The sequence below is a fragment of the Geotrypetes seraphini genome, chromosome 8 (assembly GCF_902459505.1).
Source record: "Geotrypetes seraphini chromosome 8, aGeoSer1.1, whole genome shotgun sequence".
NCBI classification, from domain to species: Eukaryota; Metazoa; Chordata; class Amphibia; order Gymnophiona; family Dermophiidae; genus Geotrypetes; species Geotrypetes seraphini.
The window spans coordinates 129,400,412-129,428,320 of NC_047091.1; the positions used below are offsets into that span (position 1 = coordinate 129,400,412).

At 42.2% G+C, this 27,909-nt stretch overlaps 1 protein-coding gene across 5 annotated transcripts in view; it reads right to left on the reverse strand.

Moving 5' to 3' along the window:
- The window catches only part of PIK3IP1 (phosphoinositide-3-kinase interacting protein 1), a 37,184-nt gene extending 11,785 nt beyond the window's left edge, over positions 1–25,399 (reverse strand). Inside the window, exons 1-5 of one of the 5 annotated variants that reach the window (XM_033954887.1) lie at positions 24,326–24,445; positions 10,935–11,051; positions 10,490–10,606; positions 5,578–5,760; positions 1,999–2,077 (exon numbers count right to left, since the gene is read on the reverse strand). In XM_033954887.1, the coding sequence (XP_033810778.1) occupies positions 1,999–2,077; positions 5,578–5,760; positions 10,490–10,606; positions 10,935–11,051; positions 24,326–24,410 (581 nt within the window). In that variant the 5' untranslated portion in view covers positions 24,411–24,445. Of the gene's footprint in view, positions 1–1,998; positions 2,078–5,577; positions 5,761–10,489; positions 10,607–10,833; positions 10,895–10,934; positions 11,052–24,325; positions 24,446–24,729; positions 24,955–25,075 lie in introns of those variants that run through there. The other 4 variants (XM_033954889.1, XM_033954888.1, XM_033954890.1 and 1 more) reach the window with 4 other exon arrangements.
- Between the last annotated feature and the right edge of the window lie 2,510 nt (positions 25,400–27,909).

Below are 27,909 nucleotides of genomic sequence, written 5' to 3' on the forward strand. Positions count from 1 at the left end.
TTCAGAACTCTGAATAGCTCATATAGAGTATCTGCCACGTAATCCACTCCTGACATAAGGAACTGGTGATCCACCAGTATCAACTCATGGAGTATGGCGTAACATTGAGTGGCAAGCACGTACAATGTATAATGTCACTGCTGCTGCCTTCAACCCCAATGCCACAGCTTCAAAATTGCCTCTTAAGGATTAAAAATCCAGCCTTTGGTCTTCGGTATCTTTTAATACCACTCCCCCTTTGCTAGGGAGGGAGGTATGCTAGATGACCTGTACCAGCAGGGAATCCACCTTCGGTGCTAAAAATCAGTGGCCATCAGGTAAAATTTAGTCATGACCTTAGCCACCTGCAGAGGTCCCTCTGGGTCCTCCCAATGGTCTGTTAACATTTCAGTAATGTCTGGATGAGAGGGAAAGCATGTAGTCTGAGCTTTAGTGCTGCTAAGCAAGCACTGAGCAGATGAGGTCTGAGGAGACTCCATAATTAACCCTAAACAGCGCTGTAGGCTTAAATAGCCTGCATACAGTCAAGTCTTCACCAAGGCTGCCAACTAATCGGGATCTGAGCCTTCTAGGCATGAAACAGAATCTCTGACTACTGAGAAGCTGGACTGGGAAAGTAAAGGCATAGAGACAGAATCCACTTCATCTCATCTGGCTGGACCCCTGTCTCTTGTGCATGATTCTGCTGAGGGGGAAATTGCCCTTAGAAGTGGAAATCCTAGGCGCAATCAGTGCCATGACACCCGGAGGAGTCACTGCAGCTGCTGTAATTTAAGTATGCTTTGTACACCATGCTGATGAATTCTGGAGAAAACCCATGTCCAGGACACTCACAGGGCTCCTGCGGTCCTTTCTGGGGTTTAATGGCCGATGTGTGACTGTACTTCACCAGGAACACATTTCCCCATTTCCCAGCTCCTACTGTGATTTTATTCAAGGCACTCAAGCCATTTGGAATCTCATATCCTCAGAGAGACTAGGAGAGGCTAAGCTGCTGGTTCCCGCTCCCCCCTCACATGCTGTGCAACATCCTAAGTCAGCCATCCAGCACAAATCTGGCATGAATCCAGGGTATCATGGCCTAAGGAGTCCATCTAGTACAATGTTGTGTCAAATTAAGGTATTTTGAGGCAGATAGAAGCTTTTTATTTCAAAATCAGGAAATCCAAGATGGCTGCCACAACAGCAATTTTGATGCTAAAAACAGCCTGTGGGAGCTAGATAGGGACCCCAAAAAATTCTGAAATTAGGATTTTAAGGGTGAAGGACCTTGTCCTCTGAAAATCACTTTTGGAGACTTTTACCCTTAGAGTCTGCATCCTTCCCGAACCTGGGACTAAAAAGCTTTGCGACCCGATAGCAAAACCCCAAAATTTTTTAAAATATAAACATGAGCAGAAGAAACAGGATCCTACCATCTTGCATGTAGAGAAACTGAAGATTTGTAGGACAGCCCCAGAGTAAAGAGGGGCGGAGCAGAAAAAGATGTAAATGAGGTTCTCTACATAGGATCTCGTGACCAATGATTGATAACCCAAGTGTAAGTTACATTATGTGATTTCCTTTGGCGATAGTAAAACTTAGGAACATTTTTTGGGAGGACCTTAGGGAACCAAAGATTTATTATTTATTTCTAAAATGTATAAACCGCCTATGCCTAAGCGGTTCACATTTAAAACATTCATAATAGTTCAGAAGACAGTACTTTATATCAATGCATTCAATCTTATCCCACTTAAAAGCAATGTCAGAAAACTCAACAAATCCACATTATCTATACACACCAAGTAATGTGCAGCAATCAAAATTCTTATTTAAAATGCCTACCATGTAGAGGGCTAAGTATTTTGGCTTGTTTCTTTTGAGGGCCTTGAAGATCAGATAGTTTTAAATTTAGTCTTTTAGGGTAGTGGTAATTAGTGCAGTTTGTGCAGCAAGGATGATTGATGCAATACATTCAGACATTTAATCCAATTACCACGACTAATACTTACTCACCTTTTATACATGTATCCAATGACAATACCGCTCCCAATGGCAATAATAACCACCATCATAAGAACACCTAGCACATACCCTGTGGAGAGCAGCACAGGAGACATATGAGAATCAAAGGAACTATGAGCAGGACATGAGCCCACATTGATGAATGTGGGGCTAAGGGTAGGGTACATGATGGTGGGAATCTGGGGACAAGCACCTTAGGGCAGGGTTCACCAGATTGCCCAGGGCACAGGAAGATACCAGAGGGCAAGGACATGTGCTTAAAGGCAAGCAGTAGGAGTATCAAACAAAGCATTCCTAAGGTAAAAAGCAGGGTGCCTGAGAAAGGTAAGCATACAGAGCTAAGAGGTACATGTTGGAGTTAGAATGGAGAAGATATGGGGACAGAAAGAGCTCCAGTCAAGTAGGTACAAGTAGAGGTCAGGAAGTAAACTGGGAGGTCTATGTGTGTAGAAGATTCTTCCCTTGAAACCCTAGTTCATTTCAATACAGTCATGCACGAAGACCTTTCAAAGATAATGATAATACTACGACCAAACTCAATCCTCGAACCGTGTCCGTCCAACCTCTGTCAGTTCAAGACGTATACATTAAATCAATCCTACCACTAATCAAATCCTCCCTAAAAATGGGAATAGCACCCAAAAGCTGGAAATTAGCCATCATCAGACCTATCCTAAAAAAAATCCACCCTTGACCCATATGAACTCAGCAACTACAGATCGATCTCCAACCTACCATACATCTCCAAGATAGTGGAAAAAATGGTACTAACACAATTACCATGCTTCATAGACTGACATGAAGCTCTCCACCCACCAATCAGGCTTCAGGAAATTCCATAGCATCGAAACAGTCTTAACCATCATCATTGATGATTGCTGGAATCTAATGGATAAGGGGAATGATGTACTATTAGTCCTACTTAACTTAAGCGTATATTGGTATTAGATCCCTAGTATGCGTCGAATTAGAACAAAACTTATACAGTTAGGTTACAATTTGCCATAGTTACAGTACACTATGTAGGTCAACCTGTAACCCGTTCTGAGCTCTTTAGGGAGAACAGGATAGAAAGCAAATAAAATAAACAAGTGCTTCATTTGACACCATCAACCATCCTTTTCTCTTATCAAGACTTGCTGAATTAGGAATCAATGATGTAGCACTATGCTGGCTCTTCTAATTCCTGAGCCAGAGAACTCTAAATGTACTAATCGGTTCTGACAAATCACAGCCAAAACCAATTAAACATGGTGTTCCACAAGATGCCTTACTATCCCCTCTACTTTTCAACCTATACATCAGGCCAGTAATAGACATTGCTCATAAATTTCTAATCAAGATTCACTCATGTGCAAATGACATCCAGCTATATCCGCAAGCCAAAAAGTTGACCCTGGTTGCTCCACAAACAAAAATCCAGCAGAAACAAAAGACTCTGTGGAAAGTTGATGTTCAAGATGTAGGCTTCATTTAAAAATTATACATGCTAATCCACATAAAAATATCTAGGACCCAATACAGTCCGTGTTTCAACAATACAGTCTTCCTCATGGGTCCTATGAATAATAATATAATGAATGAATATACGTACAGTAAACTGGTGTCTATGTGTAAGTGAAAGTGAAAATGGGTATAAGAGACATCAATTATATTAAAAAGTGACTAGTACCAGTGCATTGGGTCCTAGATATTTTTATGTGATGAAATGACTGGTGACAACTAAATTGTGAACATGTAAATGCAAATTCATTCACACTCTCCTGTCTAGATAATCCTGCTGGTCACATATGCAAGACAAGCACTTTATCGCTATTTATTTTAGTACTTTCTTAAACATCAACACCTTGTGCTTTCCACTCTGTGGCGGTCTAGATATCCCTTTTATCACCATGCACCTTCTTACATGTGACTTTACACTTTAATTGTCACTAGTCATTTCATCGCATTTATAGATGACCATACTAGTCACTTTAATATAATTGATGTCAATTGGACCCATTTTCACTTTCACTTACACATAGACACCAGTTTACTGTACGTATATTCATTCATTATATTATTATTCATAGGACCCATGAGGAAGACTGTATTGTTGAAACACGGACTGTATTGGGTCCTAGATATTTTTATGTGGATTAGCATGTATAATTTTTAAATGAAGCCTACATCTTGAACATCAACTTTCCACAGAGTCTTTTGTTTCTGCTGGATTTTTGTTTGTGGAGCAACCAGGGTCAACTTTTTGGCTACATTATTCTTCTGCTGGATCCAGCTATATCCCTCACTAGGCGCAAACTGAGTCTTCCAAATCACCAACCTACAAAACTGCCTCACAAAACTGGATGTCTTAAACTCCAAATAAATGCTTCCAAACTAGAACTCTTCTGGATTAGAAAGAAAAATTCAAGATATAACCGCCCATCTTTCTCCTGAGAATCTACTATACTAACTACAAAAGATCAAGTATGAAACTTGGGAATAATACTTGACTCTAATCTATCACTCTCCAACTATATATCACATGTCATCTCCACCTCGTTTTACTATATCCATCAGCTTCGGAAAATCCAATCCTACCTCTCAGAATCAGACTTCGCACAATACCTCTATGTCTTCGTCCTATCCCGCATAGATTACTGCAACATATTATTCAATGGTCTGTCAGCAAAAAACCTACACCATATACAACAAGTTCAAAATGCAGCAATCTGTCTCCTAAAGAGCCTCCACATTTGTAACCTAATCTCTCCAGCCCTACACTCAGCACAGTGGCTACCCATCAGCAAATGTTGTATCTTTAAGGGTCTAATGCTTGTCTACAAAATTTTCCATCATAAGGTGCCAGGCTACATATCTGATAAACTAACATTCTACACACCGAACCATTTTGATCTAAGGATGAGAAACGACTAACATACCTCCAGGACAATACCTCCCCCTTGAAACAGCTTGCAAGCGATCCTTCACCCACTTCCTACCAAAACTAGGGAATCTATCACTCCTGCACATTAGATCATTGGAAGGCATGATGGACTTCATGAAAACCTACCTCTTCCAATGACCCATTCACAGCCCTCCTAACCATCCATATGGTTAACAACTATCCATATGGAACACAACCTACACTCACATTCACATAAGCCCACAAATGAACCTATTAACAAATCAAATTGTCAAGTTGCTAAACCAAGCTAATTGTTATGCTAAACTGAATTCAGATAACTCCTTTAACGGACTCACTCTACGTCGATTATCTATAATCTGGATACCTGTACAAACACCCATATCGGTAACTCCTCCAGTATGTATCACTCTATGTATTCTATGTAATCTGTTACTCCTCTAGTGTGTTAACTGCATCTCCTCCAGTTTGTTTAACACTATGTATGTTAACTTGTAACTCGTTCTGAGCTTTCAGGGAGGATGGGATATAAAACTAAATAAATAGATTGCCTATTTGTTTAGGTGGCTGGAGGTAAGGTTGAAAATAAAAGGTAAGAGAGGGTGAGAAGGTGCAGCAAGGCTCAGTGCTGAACAAAAGTATAGAATTATTAGCCGATTTCTCACCAAGAATCCCAAGATCCTTCTTCTCTTTGGAGTTGACTCTCATTCGCTGGTTGATCCCAACAACTGGCTGCACTGCGGCAGACTCACTCCGCACTGGAAATGAATCGGCTGGTTCAAACACTTGATTTTCTTCCTCACGTGAATGTGGGAAATTATCCATCTGGGTTGTGGGTGTCGCAGGCACTGAAAAATGCCAAGAAAGTGAAGTTATTCACCTGTAGCGGGTGTTCTCTGAGCGAGGTCAGCAGGACATAGTCTTACATGTGGGTGACATTATTGATGGAGCCCAGCATAAAGATGCTCCACAAGAACAAGGGGTCACTCGATGAAATTGAAGGGGGACAGGTTTAAAACAAACGCAAGGAAGTTCTTTTTCACACAGAGGGTGGTGGACACATGGAACACCCTTCCGGAGGCCGTGATAAGAAATAGCACAGTACAGGGTTTCAAGGATGACCTGGATAGGTTCCTGGAAGACAAAGGGATTGAGGGGTACAGATAAGAGCAGTGGAAGGTTTAGAGATAAGTGTAGAGGTAGGCATAAAATTAGTCAGGGACCGCTGATCAGGCAATATGCCTGATGGGCCGCCGCGTGAGCGGACCGCTGGGCTGGATGGACCTCTGGTCTGCCCCGGCGGAGGCGACTACTTATGTACTTATGAACTTATGCACAGTGTTTTTTTACTTCCAGAAGCACTGCACATGCAAAGTGCCTTTGTGCCTGCTGTTTTCACAAGGGACCAAGGCAGTCTATGTTGAAATCAATTTTTATTGATGACTAATGTAATAGTATAAACATATGAGGGGTGTTCAATAATTTATCTATCTCAGTAGGAAAGAAAAGAGTTTTTTGTTTTATTTTTCAATATAGTCCCAGGCATACTCCATTGCAACATAAGGCCTTCTTACTGTTTAAGCCTAAAGTTTTAGCAGGTGGAGGCATTTTCTTTCTTTCTTTTTTTTAAGTTCAAAAATGTTTATTAACTATTTAACATTAAACTACAAAACAGTCCACTCCCAACAAGGCACCAACATGAGCCAAGCACAAAGCAAAATTTATACAAAACAGTTAAACAATAAGAATCCAACAATCCACAAACCTTTTTAAAAAGCTGACATGTGATGCGTTTCAGAGCAGCAATTTCCCCATACCAAACAAACCACAATCCTCCAGGCACACTCAGATAAGGCAGAACTATTCTTCTAGACAGCTAGAATTTGCTGTATCACTAATCCTATTAATACATCAAACAGTTTAGCTTTAGCTTTATTCAAAATGGTACACAAGGCTACAGACTACAAAATTACAAGTCTATAAGTAAGTGGAACATGAAGATTTAATATAGTGGCAACTCTCTCCCATACCAACCCCCAAACCCGCCACACCATTAGTACAGGCAAATAGCATATGCCGAAAAGTCCCCACCTCTAAGTGATATGGACCAAAACATACCTGACCTCCCCCTCGTTAGCTTGGAAAACTTACAGTGTGTCCAAAGGGCCCAATAAGCCACATAAAATGACGACAATCACTGAAGCCGAAAGCGTAGGCCTGCATACATTGGTCCAAAAAACAAAAAACTCAAAAACACCCATTCCTCATCCATCACCACTTCCTCAAAATCATGCTCCCAAATGTGTTCCAAAGCTGCACAACTATTAAACACCTTTAAATTTGACCTTCATATACACTGAGGAAGCTTTTTAACTCTGCCCAATCAGGCCTTCACAAAAATCACACAAACTAGAATCTGCCTTCTGCACAAGCCAAAAAGTTAAGACAGGCGTTCAAACAATGCCGTAGCTGCATACACTGGTAATACTGACATTCCCCCAAACTATACTCCCTGCTCAAGTCCACAAAAGCCTTAAACTTACCCTCACTCAAAAGCCAAGAAACAAACCAAATGTCCTTATCCTGCCAGTCCGCCCACCCTGGATCCTAATTTCAGGGTAATGCCAAATGGATACAAGATGATGATCAGCTACCGGCCATAGCACACCCTGCAAAACCAATGAAAAAAGTACCACATGTACAACCTGCATTGAAAGCAAACCACATGAAGGAATTAGAGAAACCAAAGCCCGCTCCAGCTGCAGCCACCGGGGACTCCACACATCCTCTTCTGGCAAAAAACAAGTCACAGTAGCAGCAGCAGCTGTATAAGCATAATGATACAAATTGAAGCCAGGAAAATTTACACCTCCTCTATCCTTTAACGGTTTAAGCTTCTTCAAAGCAATTCTGGGAGGCTTACCCCACCAAAGAAAATGCTTGAAATATAACCTTAGGTGCCGGTATCATTTTGATTGCCTCTAACCAAGACAAAAATAATGGAGACCAATTAGTAACTAACCAATCAACAATTATAACTAATGCCTCCCAATTATACTCTGGGGATGTGGTTTGGTACTTTGGTAGAGATGTCTCTAAACACGTCAACTTAGAGGCAGCCCACACCAAAGAAAACCCATCAATATGCCCCTCTACGGGCATAAACATTAAGAGGCAATACCTCTGATTTTCCCCCAGTTCACCTTATACCCCGATACAGCTGCAAAAAAAGTCACCCTTAGAAAAAAAACATCAAATCATCTGCTTAAGCAGACAACTTACATATCACTACACCACACCACTCCACACCTCCTCAATCCCATTACTTACCCCAACTGCATAAGGCCAATGGCTCAAGAGCCAAGTTAAACAGTGGTGACAAAGGACACCCCTGCTTTGTGCCATAAAAAAGCGGAACAATCCTCATAAGAAATAACAAATTCTTAACGATCCTCAGAAGGTTTAGAATGTCCCATAGGTTCTAATGATAATAATCACCGGACCCAATCGTCATAGGATCAGTAATTTATGTATTGTTTATGTTGAAATGATTTTTATTATTCCAGCAGTAAGAAGCAAATACAAACAGTAGTACCATTCAGGAAATAACATTTTCAACAATATAATCAGTTCCCCTCCCCAAGAGTCCATGACCAGTCCAAAAGCTGAGAGTGGGAATAAAATCTTAAAGATTCAAAAGTCTACTGCGAGCACGCGGTGTGAGGTCCTGCCAGAAGTGCTCCCACACCTGACAAAATTTGCGACCCGGGCCAAGAGTCAAGTCTCCCACCATGCGTCTCTCCAGTGTTGCGTGCACTATCATTAGTGATCTCCTTTGTGCATATAACGGGGGATCACGGGAGAGCCAGTTGGTGAGGATGGCTTTTTTTCCCATCAAAAGGGCTCTGGAGATAAATGCTGACATTCCCCTGGGTTTGGGCGAGGTTATATTATAAAATCCAAATAACGCCCTCGGTTGCGGAAGCCATCGCCTTCCCCAAAGCGATGTAGTATATAGGCCAAGATGTCTCCAAAACTGCTGGATTGCGGGGAAGGTCCAAAACATGTGACTCAAAGATGTGTGAGCCTGATTGCATTTCGGGCAAGAATGTGACGCAGTAATCCCCATTCAGGCTGCACGTTCCGGTGGAATGTAAAGTCTAAGAACAATTTTTAATTGCATTTCCCAGTGAGTAATTATTTATATTATATATTTTTTATATTTTTATCTTAAATTATTCATCAATCAAGTTTTACTTAGCTTTATAGTTACTTCACTCGACTTGGGAGCGCTCCTAAGTCGAGTGAAGTAACTATAAGTATTTTTAGATTCAGTGCATCTAGAGATTTTCCTTGCAAATAAAACTGAAGGCTAGAAATTCTCCTGCAGCAAATGTACCCAAGTCCATTCAATTCCTATGAGCTTCGATGCATTTGCCACGGAGAAGCACTACCACAGCTTTGTAAAAGGGGCCTGGAGATTGCTTCTAAGTAATGTTAATACAAATAGAATTAGGAAGCTTAATTGCCATGGATAGCAATGCTGCTGTGGTAAATGAACCGAAGCTTTGGTGCATTGCTACCACAGCTTTGTAAAAGGGGCCCTATATGGCTGTAATTCTCTAGGTTTGATTTTTTTTTTTTCCGGGAGAGGAGGGGATTGCAGGACTTCCAATATTTCCCCAAGATGTTGGTTTGTAGGCAGTGATGTATTAAATATTTTTTTCTGTTTTGTCTTAAAATTTTACTTTTTTTCCTATGTTTATTTGTATTTGTAACAATTTAAAATTTCAAGTTATAAAAAGAAGAAAAAAAAAAGATATTTGACAAAGTCCTTCATGAGACAGGAGGTAGTATCCAATTGTGGGTTGGGAACTGGCTAAAAGATAGGAAAAAGTAGGACTAAATGTCTGGTTTTCCAATTAGAGAAATGTCAATAGAGATCTGGAGAAAAGAACAATGAGTGAGGTCTTCAAGTGTGCACAAGACACAATATTATTCAGACATTAAAACAATTATTAGCCAAGCAGACCTCACATTAGCACTCATTCTTGGGAGTGAACTGCAAGAAATGGATCTGTTCTTTGGCATCCTGGTACTTCCTGGTGACCTGGACTTGACCTATGCACATCTGATGTTCTTATACCCATGAAAACATTTCTGTGCATGTTTTTTACATTGAAAGTACTATGATGACTCAGACATTCCCAAGTTCTAATCCTAGCCACAGTAATTTATCCTCTCTTACATAATCCACTTTCCCTCCCTGGTTGGAACTCTATGATAATAATGACCTTGATGCCCCTTCAGAAGATACTTTCAAACCCTTATACTCTATTCCAGAAGTAGCTGCATGCAAGTTTTTGAAAATAGTATAACAGCTGTATAATGTTTACATGATGTATCCCATGAAAATCCACAGACATGCATTCATAGTGTGACCAGTGTTTCACAAACACCCTCAGATAATCACCCTCAGACACATGGTAGGCACGATTTAGCTGCAAATGCCACTGATGCACCATCCAATTAAAGCAAGCACAAGGCTGAGTGTGACTGTGCAAGTTATAGGCTTACCTTCACATGGCTGAATTGTGCAATACTGTTTCTGGGGGACTCCTCCCTCTTCACTCACATAGCACCAGGGATGTTCATCATTGTCAGGATTTCGGCAATAACTATGGTTTTCAAATACTGGGAGAAAAGAAATCAAACTTCAATCCACATTTTGAAAGAGTAACAGAGGCAATTATTTCAAGCTCAGGTGGGAGAGAAGAGGTCAAGTTGCATGTTTGGATGAGGTAACAGAGGTAACCCTGCATACCTTGGTGGAGAAGCAAAAGTAGTATTGCATGTCTGGATGATGGGTGAGAGCTAATGTTGCATGCCTAGGTGGGGGGAGTAGAGATAATCCTGCATACCACACTGAAAGTCTGTCTTCCATTCACATCCAGGTTTAGTCTTCATCATGGAGCACAAAGGGTGCTCAGAGGTTAGTCACACTTCCTGACTTGCTCCTTACCAGCTGGGAGGGGAGTTGGAAGATCCCTGGATACTTGAAGCCAGTTCAAGCACTGAGTTCCAGCAGCTGTCATGTGCTGACTGCCTCTGTACTGGGTTCCATTCCCTCTAAGACATTCTACAGAAAGAAGGACAGAGTTTCATTCTGGATCTGGTCACTAACAAGTATCCTGTCTTTGAAAGCAAGTAGAATAAATCTAAACCAAGAATCTCTCAGCTCTGCCCCTCTCTATTGCCCCCTCACCACGCAATATAGCAATCCTATCATATCTTCCTATTCCATCAGCTTCAGAGTCTTCTCTCATTTCTTCCACATTAATCTTCTGATCCCCCAATTCTATCTACATTACTTCATCTCTCCTTCAACTTCCTCCCCCCTCACAACATCTGCTCAGACAAGAACATAAGAAGGTTCATGCTGAGTAAGAACAAAAGTCCACTGCGTGATCAATCTAGGTCACAAGTAACCAGCAAAGCCCAAAAGAGAGATCCATTCCTTCCTTGCTCTCATTCCTAGCGATAAGCAGCAATTTGAATCTACTTTCAGTAGATTTGTTCAATAGATCCTCATAGTGGTCCTGTGCAACTTTATCAACGTGATAGCAGAGGCAGATAGAAAGTACAGGCCTGGTCATCTGACCTTAATAGTTGAAAATCTAAAAAAAGACTTTACTGTAGGACAGGATAGTCAGATCTAGCAGGCTGCAAAATCTGAGACAGCATAGTATCACAAAATGGAGTCTGTGTTAAATGAATCTGACTGATATTTTCAGGTGGGTGACCAAATACTTATTAAAGGTGTCGCCATCAGTCACTCAGAGCAGTAGGCTTTGAGAGGGAAGGAGAAGGGAAGAGGCATAAACAAGTAATATCCTGGCAGCTACACAAACTCAGAAAAAACATCAGCTTGTACTTCCATGTACAGGAAGAGTGGGAATTTCCAAACAGCCCATTTAGATAGGTAAATGGCTTTTGGAAATTGCCCTCATTAGGGTGACAAGGGGCTAGATTCACTAAACCTCACCTTGTTGGGCGATCCGTGGCCGAGTCCTCCTGGGCCAATTCACAACGCATCATCATGCAAATTAAGGTGATCGGAGGCACGCCCCAAAGCAATCCCACGGATCGCTGCAGTGATCCTGATGCATGCGCAGACCGCACATGCGAGGTCAAATCAAAGTGGGGTGGATTGGCAGTCAGATATGGAACCGAACACGCTTCAGCCAGATTAGAACATGCTTTTAACCCGCAGATTAAAACCATGGACTCGAAGGGCAGCAGAGAGGCAGGACGGCAGAGAGCAGAAAGCAGGGCACTTTTGAACAAGGGAGATGTTTTATTTCAGGGCTGTAGGGCTGGGATTTTAGGGCGGCAGAGAGCAGGATAGTCGGAAAGGTTGTGAGCGACTGGTTCTTAGCAGTTGTTTCTTTTTGATCGGCCAACTCAGTCAGTGTTCCTTCTTCTGTTTAGTGAATTGGTGTCTTCCTACTTTGCATGCCATTTCCCCTCATTTGCATGTGCAGATCAGATCGGGAGGAAGGTTAGTGAATCGGGTCGGGATCACAAAGAGGTCGCAAACTGGTTGGGACACAATCAGTAAGCTTAGTGAATCTAGGTCTTGGGGTCTGAGGATGAGGGGTGGTAGATTCAAGAGCAATGTTAGGAAGTTCTACTTTACGGAGAGGGTGGTGGATGCCTGGAATGCGCTCCCGAGAGAGGTGGTGGAGAGGAAAACGGTGACTGAGTTCAAAGAAGTGTGGGATGAACATAGAGGATCTAGAATCAGAAAATAATATTAAATATTGAACTAAGGCCAGTACTGGCCAGACTTGCACGGTCTGTGTCTGTATATGGCCATTTGGGGGAGGATGGGCTGGAGAGGGCTTCAATGGCTGGGAGGGTTTTAACAGAGATTTCGGCAGTTGGAACCCAAGCACAGTACCAGGTAGAGCTTTGGATTCTTGCCCAGAAATAGCTAAGAAGAAAAAATTTAAATTGAATCAGGTTGGGCAGACTGGATGGACCATTCGGGTCTTTATCTGCCGTCATCTACTATGTTATGTTACTATGTAGTGAGAAAGATACTAGACTGCATAGAGAGAGGTATATCCAATAGAAGAAAGGAGGTGTTAATGTCTTTATACAAATCATTGTTGAGGCCCCGTTTGAAGTATTGTGTTCAGTTTGGAGACCATAAGAACATAAGAATTGCCACTGGTGGGTCAGACCAGTGGTCCATCATGCCCAGCAGTCCGCTCACGCGGCAGCCCTTAGGTCAAAAACCAGTGCCCTAACTGAGACTAGCCTTATCTGCGTACGTTCTAGTTCAGCAGCAACTTGTCTAACTTTGTCTTGAATCCCTGGAAGGTGTTTTCCCCTATAAAAGCCTCCGGAAGAGCTTTCCAGTCTTTTACCACTCTGGTGAAGAAGAACTTTCTTCCGTTTGTACGGAATCGATACCCTTTTAACTTTAGTGCGCCCTTTCGTTCTCTCTACCTTGGAGAGGGTGAACAACATGCCTATCTACTAAGTCTATTCCCCTTCATTATCTTGAATGTTTCGATCATGTCCCCTCTCAGTCTCCTCTTTTCAAGGGAGAAGAGGCCCAATTTCTCTAATCTCACACTGTACGGCAACTCCTCCAGCCCCTTAACCATTTTAGTCGCTCTTCTCTGGACCCTTTCGAGTAGTACCGTGTCCTTCTTCAAGTATGGCGACCAGTGCAGGACACAGTATTCCAGGTGAGGGCGTACCATGGCCCGGTACAGCGGCATGATAACCTTCTCCGATCTATTTGTGATCCCCTGCTTAATCATTCCCAGCATTCTGTTTGCCCTTTTCGCCACTGCCGAACATTGTGCGGACGGCTTCATTGACTTGTCGATCAGTACTCCCAAGTCTCTTTCCTGGGGGGTTTCTCCAAGTACTGCACCAGACATCCTGTATTCGTGTGTAAGATTTTTGTTAGCAATATGCATCACCTTACACTTATCCATGTTAAACCTCATTTGCCATGTCGAAGCCCATTTCTCGAGCATGTTTATGTCACGTTGCAGGTCTTCGCAATCCTCCTACTTCTTCACTACTCAGAATAACTTCGTATTGTCTGCAAATTTAATCACCTCACTCGTCGTACCAATTTCCAGGTCATAGAAACATAGAAATTGACGGCAGAAAAGGGCTATAGCCCATCGAGTCTGCCCATACCAATGACCTACTCCCTGACTTTTACTCCCCTATTGATCCCATGTGAATATCCCATTTTCTCTTAAAATCTGACACGCTGTTGGCCTCAATCACCTGCTGAGGCAGCTCGTTCCAATGATCGACAACCCTTTCGGTGAAGAAGTACTTTCTAGCATCACCCTGAAATTTCCCTCCCCTGATTTTCGTTTATAAATATGTTGAAGAGCACGGATCTAAGCACTTGTGATGCTTTTCAAGTCTGAGTATTGTCGATTTACCCCCCCTCTCTGTTTCCTATCCGCCAGCCAGTTTTTAATCCATATGAGTATTTCACCCTCAATTCCATGGCTTGCAATTTTTCAAAGTAGTCGTTCATGCGGAACCTTGTCGAACACCTTCTGAAAATCCAGATATACAATGTTGACTGGGTCACCCTTATCTATCTGCCTGTTTACTCCCTCGAAGAAGTGCAGCAAGTTCATCAAGCAAGATCTCCCTTTGCTGAAGCTGTGCTGGCTGGTCCTCATCAGATCGTGTCCGTCAAGGTGATCAATGATGTGGTCCTTTATCAGCGCCTCTACCATATTGGCTATTAGTTGAAGCAGTTCAGCTATAGCCCCTTTCAGTTCCTTGATTACCCTTGGATGGATGCCATCCAGTCCCGGGGATTTATCGTTTTTAAGCCAATCAATCTGCCTGCATACCTCTTCTAGACTGACCGTCAACCCTGTCAGTTTCTCATCTTCATTTCCTGCGTATAGCCTTGTCCGCTTCCGGAATGTCCTCTTCGGTAAATAATAATAATAATAACAACAACAGCTTATATACCGCAATATCGTGAAGTTCTATGCGGACACAAAAATGTCGGCGATGGCTTTGTCCTCCTTTAGCACTCCCTTTATTCCATGGTCATCCAACGGCCCCACCGCTTCCTTCGCGGGTCGTTTCCCCTTAATATAGCGAAAGAACGGCTTGAAATATTTTGCCTCCTTGGCTATTTTTTCCTTGTAGTCTCTTTTGGCCCCTCTTACCGCGTTATGGCACCTGCTTTGATGTTGTTTGTGCTTTTTCCAGTTTTCGTCCTTTATTTACCTTTTCCATTCCTTAAACGAAGTCTTCTTGTCTGTGATCGCTTTCTTCACCGCTACAGTGAGCCACGCCGGTTCCTTGTTCTCTTGGATCCCTTGTTGATATGCAGTATATATAGATTTTGTGCCTCGGTGATTGTGTCCTTAAAAAGGGGCCATGCTTGCTCTAGCGTTTTTACAGTGCTTATCCTCTTCTTAATCTTCTTCCCCACCATGAGTCTCATCCCTTCGTAATTCCCTTTTTGGAAGTTCAATGCCGTGACCTTCGGTCTGGATCAATGTTTACAATACACTGCCCTAAAGGAAAGGAGGGATGGGGGAAATGATAGACATTTAAGTACTAGAGGTCATGAGAACTGGAGGTAAGAGACTTAGGAGCAATATCAAGAAATACTTTTCCACAGAAAGGGTTTACACTGTTTTGTATCTAATTTCCAGTAAAATGTATTTGATTATACTTCTGTTTTGGGCTCCCAATAAAAACTGTTAAACCTTAATTATGAAGAAGAACCAGTGCATAGTGCCACTGTTAGGGATTAAGGGCTCTTCAGCTTGGAAAAGAGATGCTATGGGAAGATATAATTGAAGTCCACAAAATCCTGAGTGGAGTAGAACGGGTACAAGTGGATCGATTTTTCACAACATCAAAAATTACAAAGACTAGAAGACACTCAAAGTTGTTGAGCAAATCGTACATACTGAAAAGACTGCTGCAGCCGAGGTTTAGAGCCCGGCACTCATTGACCAAAGGAGTATTTGGGGACCCCATGAACCTTATAAGGCTGCTGAGTTTGAACTGAAAGTAATTTTCCTCCCTAAGCCTGTGAAGTAAAAGACTTGGGGTCCTGTAAGTAAATAAAGACTTTTGTGGCAGTTTCAGAGTAATGTCCGATGCATCTGTACACAAATTTACCCCTGGAATTCATCAAAAACCCTTCACAGCCACATTAGACTCTGGTCATCTTAATGGACAAACTGCATGGACCATGCAGGACTCATCTTCCTTGAATTTGGGAAGATTGAACAGAAACTTCCTGCTCCAAATCTCTTTCTGCCCTTTGATTCCTTCTCCCAACTCTGTATGGCTTCTCCCTCGCTGCCAGAAAAAGAGCTCCAAATTCATTTCTAATCATTCAAAAAGGAAAATGACAGCTGGAGCTTCAGCTGAGGTACGAGATTCCCCCAACAAACACTGCTGCAACTTCTAACTTGGGATACTACACAGTCCAAGACCTTAAGCCAGTGTCTCTCAAACTGTGTGCCAAGGCACAGTGGTATGTCCCAAAGAGATTCCGGGTGTGCCACGAGACCTGCCTTTGACCGATGGACTACAAAGAAATGTATATTGGTACCATAACCCGTTATGTTTCACATTAAGGAAAACTTGTATTATAAAATCTTGCACTGTAACTATGGCAAATCTAACCTGTAAACTGTCTGTGTGTGTCAAATTAGGATAAAACTTGTACTGAAAACATTGCACTGTAAGGAGAACTATGGCAAACTGTAACTGGTAAACTGTATATTAATATTAGACCCCCTAGTATGTGTCAAGCTGGATAAAAACTTACATAATTTCAATACAAGTTTACAATGCATGTTTAACCTGTAACCTGTTCTGAGCTCTTTGGGAGCAACAGGATAGAAAACTAATAAAAAAAAATATATTTACTATGTTACTATGTATGATGTGCCCAAATAATGTATTTTTTTGTTGAATTGTTTGGGGAGGCATGGCATTGAGGTAATCATGATTGTCGAATTTTTCAAAATCTTAAAGGGGTGTCAAAGTTAACTGAAAGGCAGACACAAGGATGAAGATCCACCTAGATCACCTAATACCCTGAATTTGGCACAGGTTGAGAGGCAGGTAACAGAGGGTAGTGGTGGTAAATGGAATTCATTTTGAGGAGAGTGGTTATTAGTGTAGCTGGTTCTATTCAATATTATTGTGAATAATATTGCAGAAGGTTAACAAGAAAAAGTTTGTCTTTTTGTAGATGATCCAAATATCTGCAGCATGAACATCCCTGAAGGAGTACTTAGAATGAGAGTAATCTTAAAAAAGGCTGGAGGAATGGTCAAATGTTTGTCAGTCCAAAATCAGTCCAAAAATATGCAGTCACATATGGGATGAAACAAATTTGAGGGAGCGCTGTATGTTAGGTGTAGGTGGAATGCGGGATTTGATGCAAGGGGATTTGGTAGTAGGGGCCACCTGGCAAAAGTGATATCATGATCACATTTGACTTACTGCTGATAGGACATTAATAAAATCTACTATGCTAGCATTTAACTTTCAAAAAGGAGACTGATAAAATTAACAGGACACATAAGAATAGCCTTATTGGCTGGTCAGACCAATGGTCTATGTGGCCCAGTATCCTGTCTTCATGCTGCCAACCCAGGTCAAAAACGGTAGCAACATTCCATGCTATCAATCCAACCAGGGCAAATAGTGGCCTCTCCCATGTGTGTCTCAATAGCAGACTATGGACTTTCCTCCAGGAGCTTGGCCAGACCTTCTTTTAATCAGCTACATTAACCACATCCTCTGGCAATGCGTTCCAGAGCTTAACTATTCTCTGAGTGAAAAAATATTCCCTCCTATTTGTTTTAAAAGTATCTCCCTGTTACGTCATAGAGTGTCCCCTAGCCTTTGTAATTTTAGATGGAGTAAAAAATTGATCCACTTGTACCCTACACCACTCAGGATTTTGTAGACTTCAATCATATCTCCCCTTAGTTGTATGTTGTTATTCCTAGTTTGTCTAAGCTGGTACCCATCACCTCTTAAGATCATTCTATGCCCTCTCATTCTGGAGCTTCCTTTCAAATGAAAGAGATACGTCTCATGCACATTTATGCAATGTAGGCATTTAAATGTCTTTTATCATAGCTCCCCTCTCTCGCCTTTCCTCCAAAGTATACATATTGAGATATTTAAGTATGTCCCCATATGCCTTATGACGAAAACCACCAACCATTCTAGTAGCCTTCCTCTGGACCAACTCCATCCTTTTTATATATTTTTGAAGATGCAGCCTCCAGAATTGTACACAATATTCTAAATGAGGTCTCACTAAAGTCTTATACAGGAGCATCAATACCTCCATTTTCCTACTTGCCATACCTCTCTCCCTATGCACCCTACCATCCTTCTAGCTTGGTCACACTTCTTTGAGCCTTTTCTAGTTCCACTATAACATTTTGGAAGTGACCAGAATTGAACACAATACTCCAGGCGAGGTTACACCTTGGAGCAACAGAGAGGCATTATAACATTCTTAGTCTTGTTAACCATCCCTTTTTTAATAATTCCTAGCATCTTGTTTGCTTTTTTGGCCGCCACCGCACATTGGGAAGAAGGTTTCATCGTATTGTCTACAATGACACCCAGATCTTTTTCTTGGGTGCTAACCCCCAAAGTGGACTCTAGCATACAGTAACTATGATTTGGGCTATTCTTCCTAATGTGCATCACTTTGTATTTGTCCACATTAAATTTCATCTGCCACTTGAATGCCCATTCTGCCATTTTCCTAAGGTCTGCCTGCAATTTTTCACAATCTTGAATGTGTTGCCAGAGGATGTGATAAGAGCGGTTAATGTAGCTGGTTTTAAGAAAGGTTTGGGCAAGTTCCTGGAGAAAAAGTCCATAGTCTGTTATCGAGAAAGATGTGGGAAGCCATTGCTTGCCATGGATCGGTAGCATAGAATATTGCTACTCCTTGGGTTTTGGCCAGGTACTAGTGACCTGGATTGGCCACCGTGAGAACGGGCTACTGGGCTTGATGGACCATTGGTCTGACCCAGTAAGGCTATTCTTATGTTATAATACATACTACCTTCCCTCCATTTTTTTTTCATTATTTATTGACATTTCAATTACATGAAAAAATAGGTCAAGCACAAAACCAGTGCAAATTAATAACCAGTGCAAATTTAAAAAATACATTCTCCAATAAGAAAAAGAAAAGCAAATATAAAGGAAAAATTATTTTATGCACTGTTAGTCCTCAATTAATAGGGGAGGAGCAAAACAAAGGGCGGACTTTTTATATATTTCACAATTCTAAAGTAAAACAGAAGCAACCTAAGATTGGACTTAAATTTAATTGCGATGCTTGAGGTTGCAGACTTTGAGGAGAAAGATGATGATTTACCAACAATAAAGGACTCCTTTTATTAAGCCACGGTAGAGGTTTCAACCTGGGCCAGTGAGGTAAATGCTCCAACACTCATAGAATTCCTATGAAGATTCAAAAATCACATATCTAATTCCCTGAAAGGTAACCACACATTTACAAGGGTATCTAAGCACAAATGTTGCTCCCAAATTTTAGACCAGAGGTCGCAAAAGTAGAAATTGCTTAAACATTTTCAGCAACTCTGTCAGAATCCACTGCCAGCTGAACAAATGTGGCCAAAGCCACTGTCTCCATATTCGATCTCTCTAGAAAATTTGTCAAGTCCAAACTATCAATAGAAAGGTTCTGTTGATTAATAACTGGGTTTTTTTCCTTTCCCAAGGGAAGATAATAAATTGTTGAGACCAGAGGATAGGAAGATTCTGGAACTTTTAACATCACATATAAACACTTCTTAAACATATCAATAGCAGATATCAAAAACACTTTAGGAAAATTTATTAATCTGAGGTTTTGTCTTCTGACCACATTCTCTAAAATCTCCCAATTTGAAATTAATACTCCCACTGTCCTTCATCCAAGATTGACCTTGAGTCTCTAAAGTTTCTAATCTAGTTACATACTCTGTGGTTTTAATCTCCAACTCTAACTTTTATCTTCAAATTTGTAATTTTACAGGGCATTTTATTACAGTGAGATGACAAGGTCTGTATTTGGGTCCCCAAAGAGATTTGCGGAAATAGCTTCCTAAATAGACTCTAAATTAAAAACCACAGGCCTTTTTAAAGGGGGCAAAGCTGACTGAGATCCCGAGATTGCCTGCAGATACTGTAACCACAACAACTTGTCTCAGGGCTCTTTCTTCCAGCTGTAAACCACCTAATGCCGACCCAACTTTTATACTATGTTAAAAAGTGTTCCTTTCACTGATTTGTGCCTTCTTCTTACCATATGCATTGAAAAATGCTGCATTGTATGTAAATCTTTGAGGCACTGGGATCGGTAATGCTTGTAACACATAATATCCATGGCAGGATATTCATCTGCAGAGGAATCCTGCCAAGACCTATACAGTGTTCCAAACTGTGTCCTTGCTTGACACTTTTTACAAATCTTTATCATTGGCTGCATACAGATATTCCCTGCTGGCTGTGAGAGAGACTCACAAGTATTTGTTTCTTTGTCTATTTGAAAGGAAAGCTAGCCTTCAACCTAACAATTCCCTACACCTGATTCCTGAGATTCCTGATTCCAACAAAGGAAGAGCATAGCTTCCCCTTCCTCCTTCCTAATATGTCATCCATCTCTGTCCCATTTCGATTGTAGTTCAGCCCTCCTCTCCATTTGTTCCAGTATGTCATGTTATGTCTTATTTCTTTGTTCTATCCCTCAAACATTTTTTTTTTTTTACTTTTTATGTTGCAACTCTGTACACCGCTTAGACAATTTTTTTTTAAGTGGTATATCAAATTTTAATAAACTTGGATTTATGTTTATTGCTACTATTTGGGTTGCTGCCAGGTATTTGTGATCTGGATTGGACACTGTTGGAAACAGCATACTGTGCTAGATGGACCATTGGCCTGATCCAGTATGTCTATTCTTATGTTATGTTCAGCACCTCCAATTTATCCATGTTTATCTGAAAACCTGATGCTTTGGCATATTGGTCAAGCAGCTGAACTATAGATGGCGTCGGTCACTGTCAATAATAATCTGCAGAAAGCAAGATCTTGTTTTCTCTTCGGCAATCTGTTAGCCCTAAATGTTATTCTTTACCTTCATCTTCATAGCTACAGTGAAAAGTCAGAAGTGAGAAGAAGCAATCCTGATGGTCTCCTCTTCCCAGATCAAAGATTCTTAAGTTCCCCCATTAATCTGCACACGTCCTTAGATTGCTATATATCTGGGCAATCCATGCCCTAAAGATAGGTCCCATCCAGCTTTTGCTAAGACTTCTTCCAAATGTCCTTTTGACTGCCTCCAGCAGAGCATAGCCACAATAAAAGTGCCCTTTCTGGATGGCCTATCAGTCAGAGGAAAGCTGAATTTTTTCCAAGGAAAATGCCCCTTTGTAACATCAGACTGAGGTTTACACCCTCAATTGTAATCAACCTCCTCCAAAATTGCTTTTTTAGAGCATAAAAACTCAGCTTTCAGCAACAGGTAGTGCTTACAGGGGAACTCTTCCCTTTTAAATGCTTTTTCTGCATGGAATGATAGATCCCCATGCTATACAGACCAAATTGAGCACTTTTCTGATGTTATCAGCTGCCTGCCTCTATGGAACAGATGTTTTGTTATACAGTGGAATCTTGGTTTGCGATCATGGTAAGGTGTTTTTTTTTTTTTTTTTGGGGGGGGGGCTCGCAAATAGAGTCAACGCTCGGTTTGCGAGGCAAGATTTGCAAGAGTGCTTTGCTCATCTTGCAAAACACTCGCAAACTGAGGTTTGACTGTATATTGGTTTGCTCTGTCTGGAAAGACCTTTGTTAGTATTTTGATGTCTACATTGAGCATCAATATAAAGAAAATAGGAGGCCAACTCGGTTCTATCCATCTGCTCTTTGGGTACGAAAGTGATCCATGCATCCACCATGGAAAATGGCAATTTTCCTTCTTAAGTATCTCATTATGTACCTCCACCGTATATGGAGACACTTATGCACAAAACATTTTATAGAATTCTAGTCAGGTCGTCTAATCCTGGTGCCTTCCCTACATTCAAAGATAGCCAATATCACATGTTCCACCAAGATACAGCTGCCATGACCATCCACATCTGATTGAGATAACAATAACAAGAGGAACTGGATATCAGTCAAACATTCCCTTATGCCAGTGTTCTTCAATGCAAGGCCTGGGGACCAATAGTGGCCCTTGGAGACCTCTGGAGCAGCCCTCATTATCATTCTGGCTTTTTTTCTGCTACTCTCTGCCTCTCTAACTAAGTTCATGACAGACTGAAGGAAGTGGATGGCAGGAAGAGCCATAAGCTTTAAAGAAAAGTCATTCCTCAACAGGTGAAGAAAATGCATTTGAAAATATGTCTACTAAACAGTTTGAAGGCAGGCTGATGGAGTGGTTGTTATTGACACACACTGGTTAGCGGTGTTGTGACATTGCATGGGAAGATATTTGGTAGCTTTCCTTCAGCTCATTAGATACAAAGTGGCTCTGTCTTAAAAATTAGTGAAGACCACTGCCTTATGCTCTTCTCTGAGATACTAGCATCCTCTGCATCCAACTCCTTTCAAAACTCTCTCCACTGCTCCCTCACCTCCCCTGGCTTTTATAGAATGTTGCTCTTTTTCCTATTATTCTTAATTATGTATCTCTCCTTTTGGACCCTGCAATAAAGGCCAATAACTTAATCAGCATTATCATCTCTCTTACAAACATAGTAACATAGTAGATGACGGCAGCTAAAGACACGAATGGTCCATCCAGTCTGCCCAATCTGATTCAATTAAAATGTTTTTCTTCTTAGCTATTTCTGGGCAAGAATCCAAAGCTCTACCTGGTACTGTGCCTGGGTTCCAACTGCCAAAATCTCAGTTAAAACCGTCCTAGCCATTGAAGCCCTCTCCAGCCCATCCTTCCCCAAATGGCCATATACAGACCGAGCAAGTCTGCCCAGTACTGGCCTTAGTTCAATATTTAATATTATTTTCTGATTCTAGATCCTCTGTGTTCATCCCACACTTCTTTGAACTCAGTCACCGTTTTCCTCTCCACCACCTCTCTCAGGAGCGCATTCCAGGCATCCACCACCCTCTCCGTAAGTAGAACTTCCTAACATTGCTCTTGAATCTACCACCCCTCATCCTCAGACCCCAATTAGTCCTCCAGCAAGAGGTCAAGTTATTTTTAAGATAGGGGCTGGGGATCCATTTAAGCTGCTATATTAATAAATGGGATGGGGGTAAGACGTAGGTGAGCAAGTAAATCATGCTGACATAGCAACCTACAATAAAGCTAGCACTTTATTCCTTCTCAGACCAGGAGCTAAATTCCTAGTGTTACAAACTGTGTGTTAAAACTTCAGGGCTTGTGCACACTTCTACACTGTGGGGTTATAGCTAATGCCTTAATTAACATAGAATTTAAACAGCAGTGCAGTAATGTGTGCAAATCTCATGTGCATATTTTTTGTTTAAAAAAAGTCCTGCCAATATTAGTTGCTAATCTGTACATACAACCCACAAAGCTGTATAAAGCACTCCTTGTTTACATCAGCCTTCATTTCTCCAGAATGGAACTGGCCTTCTGCAGCTCTTCAGTATGCATGCACTTTTAACTACTTTAAAATATTTGTTGTGTCTACAAATTTAATTAAATTCACTCACTGCTCTGTTTTCTAGATTATTAATGAATATGTTAAACACTGGTACCAACATAGATTCCCCAAGGCACTGTGATAAAAATAAACAGAGGTTGGAATCAAGTATAGAGCATTTCAGCTCAAAGTAAAACATAAATGGCTTTATCACACTTCTAGATGGAAGCAACCTACACAGAATAGCAGTTACAACCCTAACCACCTTACTGGACACACTAGATGGGACCATGTTTTCCTACCATTTACTTTGTTACTTCTTTGCACTGGGAAAACTAACCTTTAGCCCTTCCTTTCCCACCCCCTTTTAAGAAATTGCTGTTGCCTTTTATATCATTACTCTGAAAATCCAAATGTACCCTATTAGTTTACCTTTATCCACATTTCCAAAGAAGTCCAATAAATTAATTAGGCACAACTTCCCTTTGCTAAATCCATGCTGGCTCTTACCCATAACGCCATGTTTTGCTATATAACTGGTAATTTTGTTTGTGATGTCAGGCTTATTGGAGGCCAGTAGTTATTTGTCACAAAACTCAGTGCTACAGTGATCATCCTCCAGTCCTCATATACACAAAGAGATATGCATGACAGAACTAAAAACAAACAAACAACCAAGGCTGCAGACCTGGTACAGATAATTTAAAACATATTTTTCCACGTTTTAACTTCTGATTCTCCAAATCACCACACTCAATTTCAACTCCGTTCATATTACATCTTCTGTTACGATTGGCCACTGGCCTACCAGGTATTCTTCAAGAGAGGCCAGAGCAAGACCAAAAACGTTTTGTGCCGATTGCCAGCCTCTAGTTCTCTGTCCTGTGTATCTGTTCTTAGCTCTGGCTCCAGCAGCAGGTTGTAAATACACACTCCTTTCCCAGGACCCACCCCCTGTATGAAGGCCAAACTGAGCTCCCTCTGATCCCCCACACATTGCAAATCCTCCCCACCCCCATTCCGAATGGATTTCTCAATCTGGCATTGGAAAGAATACATAATGCCAAGCGCAACCCACATCCAACTTCTCACCTTCACCCTGCACAGCACCAGCTGAGGCCACCAGCAGTAGGTAGATTGGATAGCAGACATCTGGCCACATCATCCAGGCTCAAGGTCCTGAGCTGGCCCTACTTCGATGCTTGCTGTCTACTCCAGTTAAGTTTCTTCCCTCTCTGCCCCTTCCCCCCAGCTCTCTCTCTCTCGCTCTTACTCTCCCCACCCACCCCTTCGTTCTACCGTAATCTTCCCCAGTCCTAGTCTTACACTTTCCTGTTTTCTCCCACTCTTCCTCCCCTTCCCCTTTTGCCCCCTCTCAATGGTTTGCTCTCCTGTTCTCACCCATTTTCTGCCTCGCTTTCCCTTTCTCTTCCAGTACCTGTCTTGCTGCCTTTTGCCGGCCCCCCTCTCCTGTATTCCCTCGCTCTCCCTTTCTCAGTCTGGTCTCAGCGTTTCAGACCTGCCCTTGTTATTCTCTGCTCCTGGTAAACAGCCTCTTTCTGACTCTGCAGTCTCCTCACTCCTCCCCTTTCCCTGCAGCCACTGCTTGTACGGCAGAGGCCGGCTCTCCCTGCACTATGCGCGCGGTGGTTTAGCAGTGTAAATAGAACAGGGTGAGACTGGAAGGGAGACAGTGTCCTGACCATGCACTCTTGCTTAGGGATGTCATAGTGAGCAAGGGAAACATTTGCCTAGCTGGGTCCATCTGCAATATACGAGCCTAAAAAGAGGTGTCGGAAGCAAACTTGGCCTTTAACCCCTCCCCCTAAATCCCTCTGCTCATTTCCTGCACGTAAATAAAGCTCAAAACTTCAAACAATAGGTGATTTATATCGACATCCAACTTTAAATGAACACAAACTTTAGTTACATGAACTCCTGACGCCCCTCTGTGCCTGGCCCTTGATGTTAGGAAAATGGTTGTGGTGAATGATGTTTTGGGGTTTTCCAAAGGTGGAGCTAACATTCCTAGCTGTTTCTTAATCAATAGTGTATTATAATACACTTAATTATTAATTTATCAATTGCTTAATTTGTTGATTGATTGAGATTTATTAACCACCTTTATGAAGAGATTCACCCAAGGCGGTAGGAGGGAAGGAAACATGCTTTAATGGGTTTGGGAGGGAAATAGATGCTGCAACAAGCTTGGTGGAGGGAGAAAACCAGATGCTGCAACAGGCTTTGGGGAGGGGGGGTTAGAGAGAGGGAAACAGATGGACAGGCTTTGAGGGGAGGAAGGGAAACAGGCTGTGAAAGGGAGGGAAACAGAAATGCTGCATAGAAAGTGGGGGAGGGAGAGATGATGCACTGGCTGGAGGGTGTTGGGAAGAGAAAGGGAAAATAGTTGGACACAGATGCGTGGAACAAGAGGCAGAGATAGACATGATTGAGACATGAGACAGACATGGGGAAAAGGAGAATTGTTTGACTTGATGTTGGAGGGAATTGAAGGAGAGATGCAGCATGGTGCTGGAGAGGTGTGATAGAAAGAGCAATGATGGGCATGGGCAAAAGATGCTGCACAGTGTCTGGGAGAAGAGAGAGGGAGAAATGTTGGATATGGCAGTAGACAGGGTAGGGAGATGCACCCTGGATCCCTCTCTCTTTCCCCACTCCCTTTGCAGCAAGTTAGGGAATGAAGGAGGGAAGAGAGAGGGAGAAATGTTGGACCATAGTAGGGAGGAACCAATGGACAGCAATAGCTTGAAGAATAATTTGCAGACGACAGGATAAAAAAAAAATTGATTGAAATACATTAGCTATGGGAAATGTATACAGCAGATATCTTTGTATCACAGCATATGTCTAGAACAGAATGCCTGAGTCCGTAAAAGTTTTGGTAGCCGCAGCAGTGTCCAGATGAGCCTTCTGCCATTGGCCTGCCTTGCAAATCTTCCATCAGCAGCGACTTCCTGTTCCCGCCTAGGCAGGCTGCTGCTGAATTAAGTGTTCCGAGGTAGGCTGATAGCAGAAGGCTCATCTCATGGATGCTGTGCTGCGGCTGCTGGGACATTTAAAATAACAGTGACTCAGGGGGTAGGGGCAGGTGTGGGGGAGTCCAGAGCTGAAGAGAGAGATTGTGCCGAAGGGTTCAGCTTGGGGCGGGGAAGGAAGGAAAGAAGAATATATGCTACACGCCATGGACTGGGAGTAGGGGGTTGGCAAAGGGAAGACAGATGTTGCACTGGCTGGGGGTGAATAGGAAGGCAGGGAAGAACAGATATTGCTGGGGTTGGGAAGGACAGATGCTGCATGGGCTGTATGATTAGGAAAGTAGGGAAAGTGAAGTTACTTACCTGTAACGAGAGTTCTCCGTGAACAGCAGGATAAGTCAGCTACACTTTAGTGACATCATTTAACATTCCCAATTCGGAATTGCTCTCCCAGAGCTCAAATGAGGCTTTTGGGAGCCTCATCTATCATGTACAGGTAGCCCTAAGGTGCGTTCTCAGTACTGCGTGGTCATGAAGGATCTGTGTGTATGGTGAGTATGTCACCAGGGCCTGTAGCTCGCTGATGCATCTTGCTGATGTGATGGCAATGAGAAAAACTGCTTTCCAGATGAGGAATTTGATTGGCGCATCTTCCAATAGCTTGTAGGGGTGCATTGTTAAACTGCATAGGATGATGCCCAGGTCTCACGCTGGCAGTGGGCGGCGTACTGGGGGTGCAGGTTTGTAAGTCCTTTCATGAACTTGGACACTAGTGGGGGTGTGGCTAGGGTCCTGTCATCAATGTGGTTGTGGAAAGCTGATATAGCACTCAAATGGACCCTTATGGAGGATGTTCTGAGGCCTGTCGTGGATAAGTCAAGTAAGTATTGAAGTACTGCTGGGACTTGGCAGGTGAGTGGGTCTTCCCCTTTCGAGACACACCATCTGTGGAATCTTTTCCACTTGAGCCCTATGATTTTCTAGAGATCCCGGTTAATATGTAGAAAGGGTCCAGGATTAGCATTTCAACATCCATGCTATCAGTGCTAGTGTTTTCAATCTGGGATGTAGAGTTTGTCCCTTGTCCTGGGCGATGAAGTCTGGTCGCAGCGGTAGGCTGATTGCTGGCTGTGTCGACAGCCGATGTAGGAAGGGGAGCCACATTTGTCTTGGCCAGTAGGGCGCAATGAAGATCACTGTGGCTACCTCCTGCCTGATCTTCTGGAGCGCTCTGTGGATGAGTGGTATGGGGGAAAAGGCGTAGCGCAGGCATTTT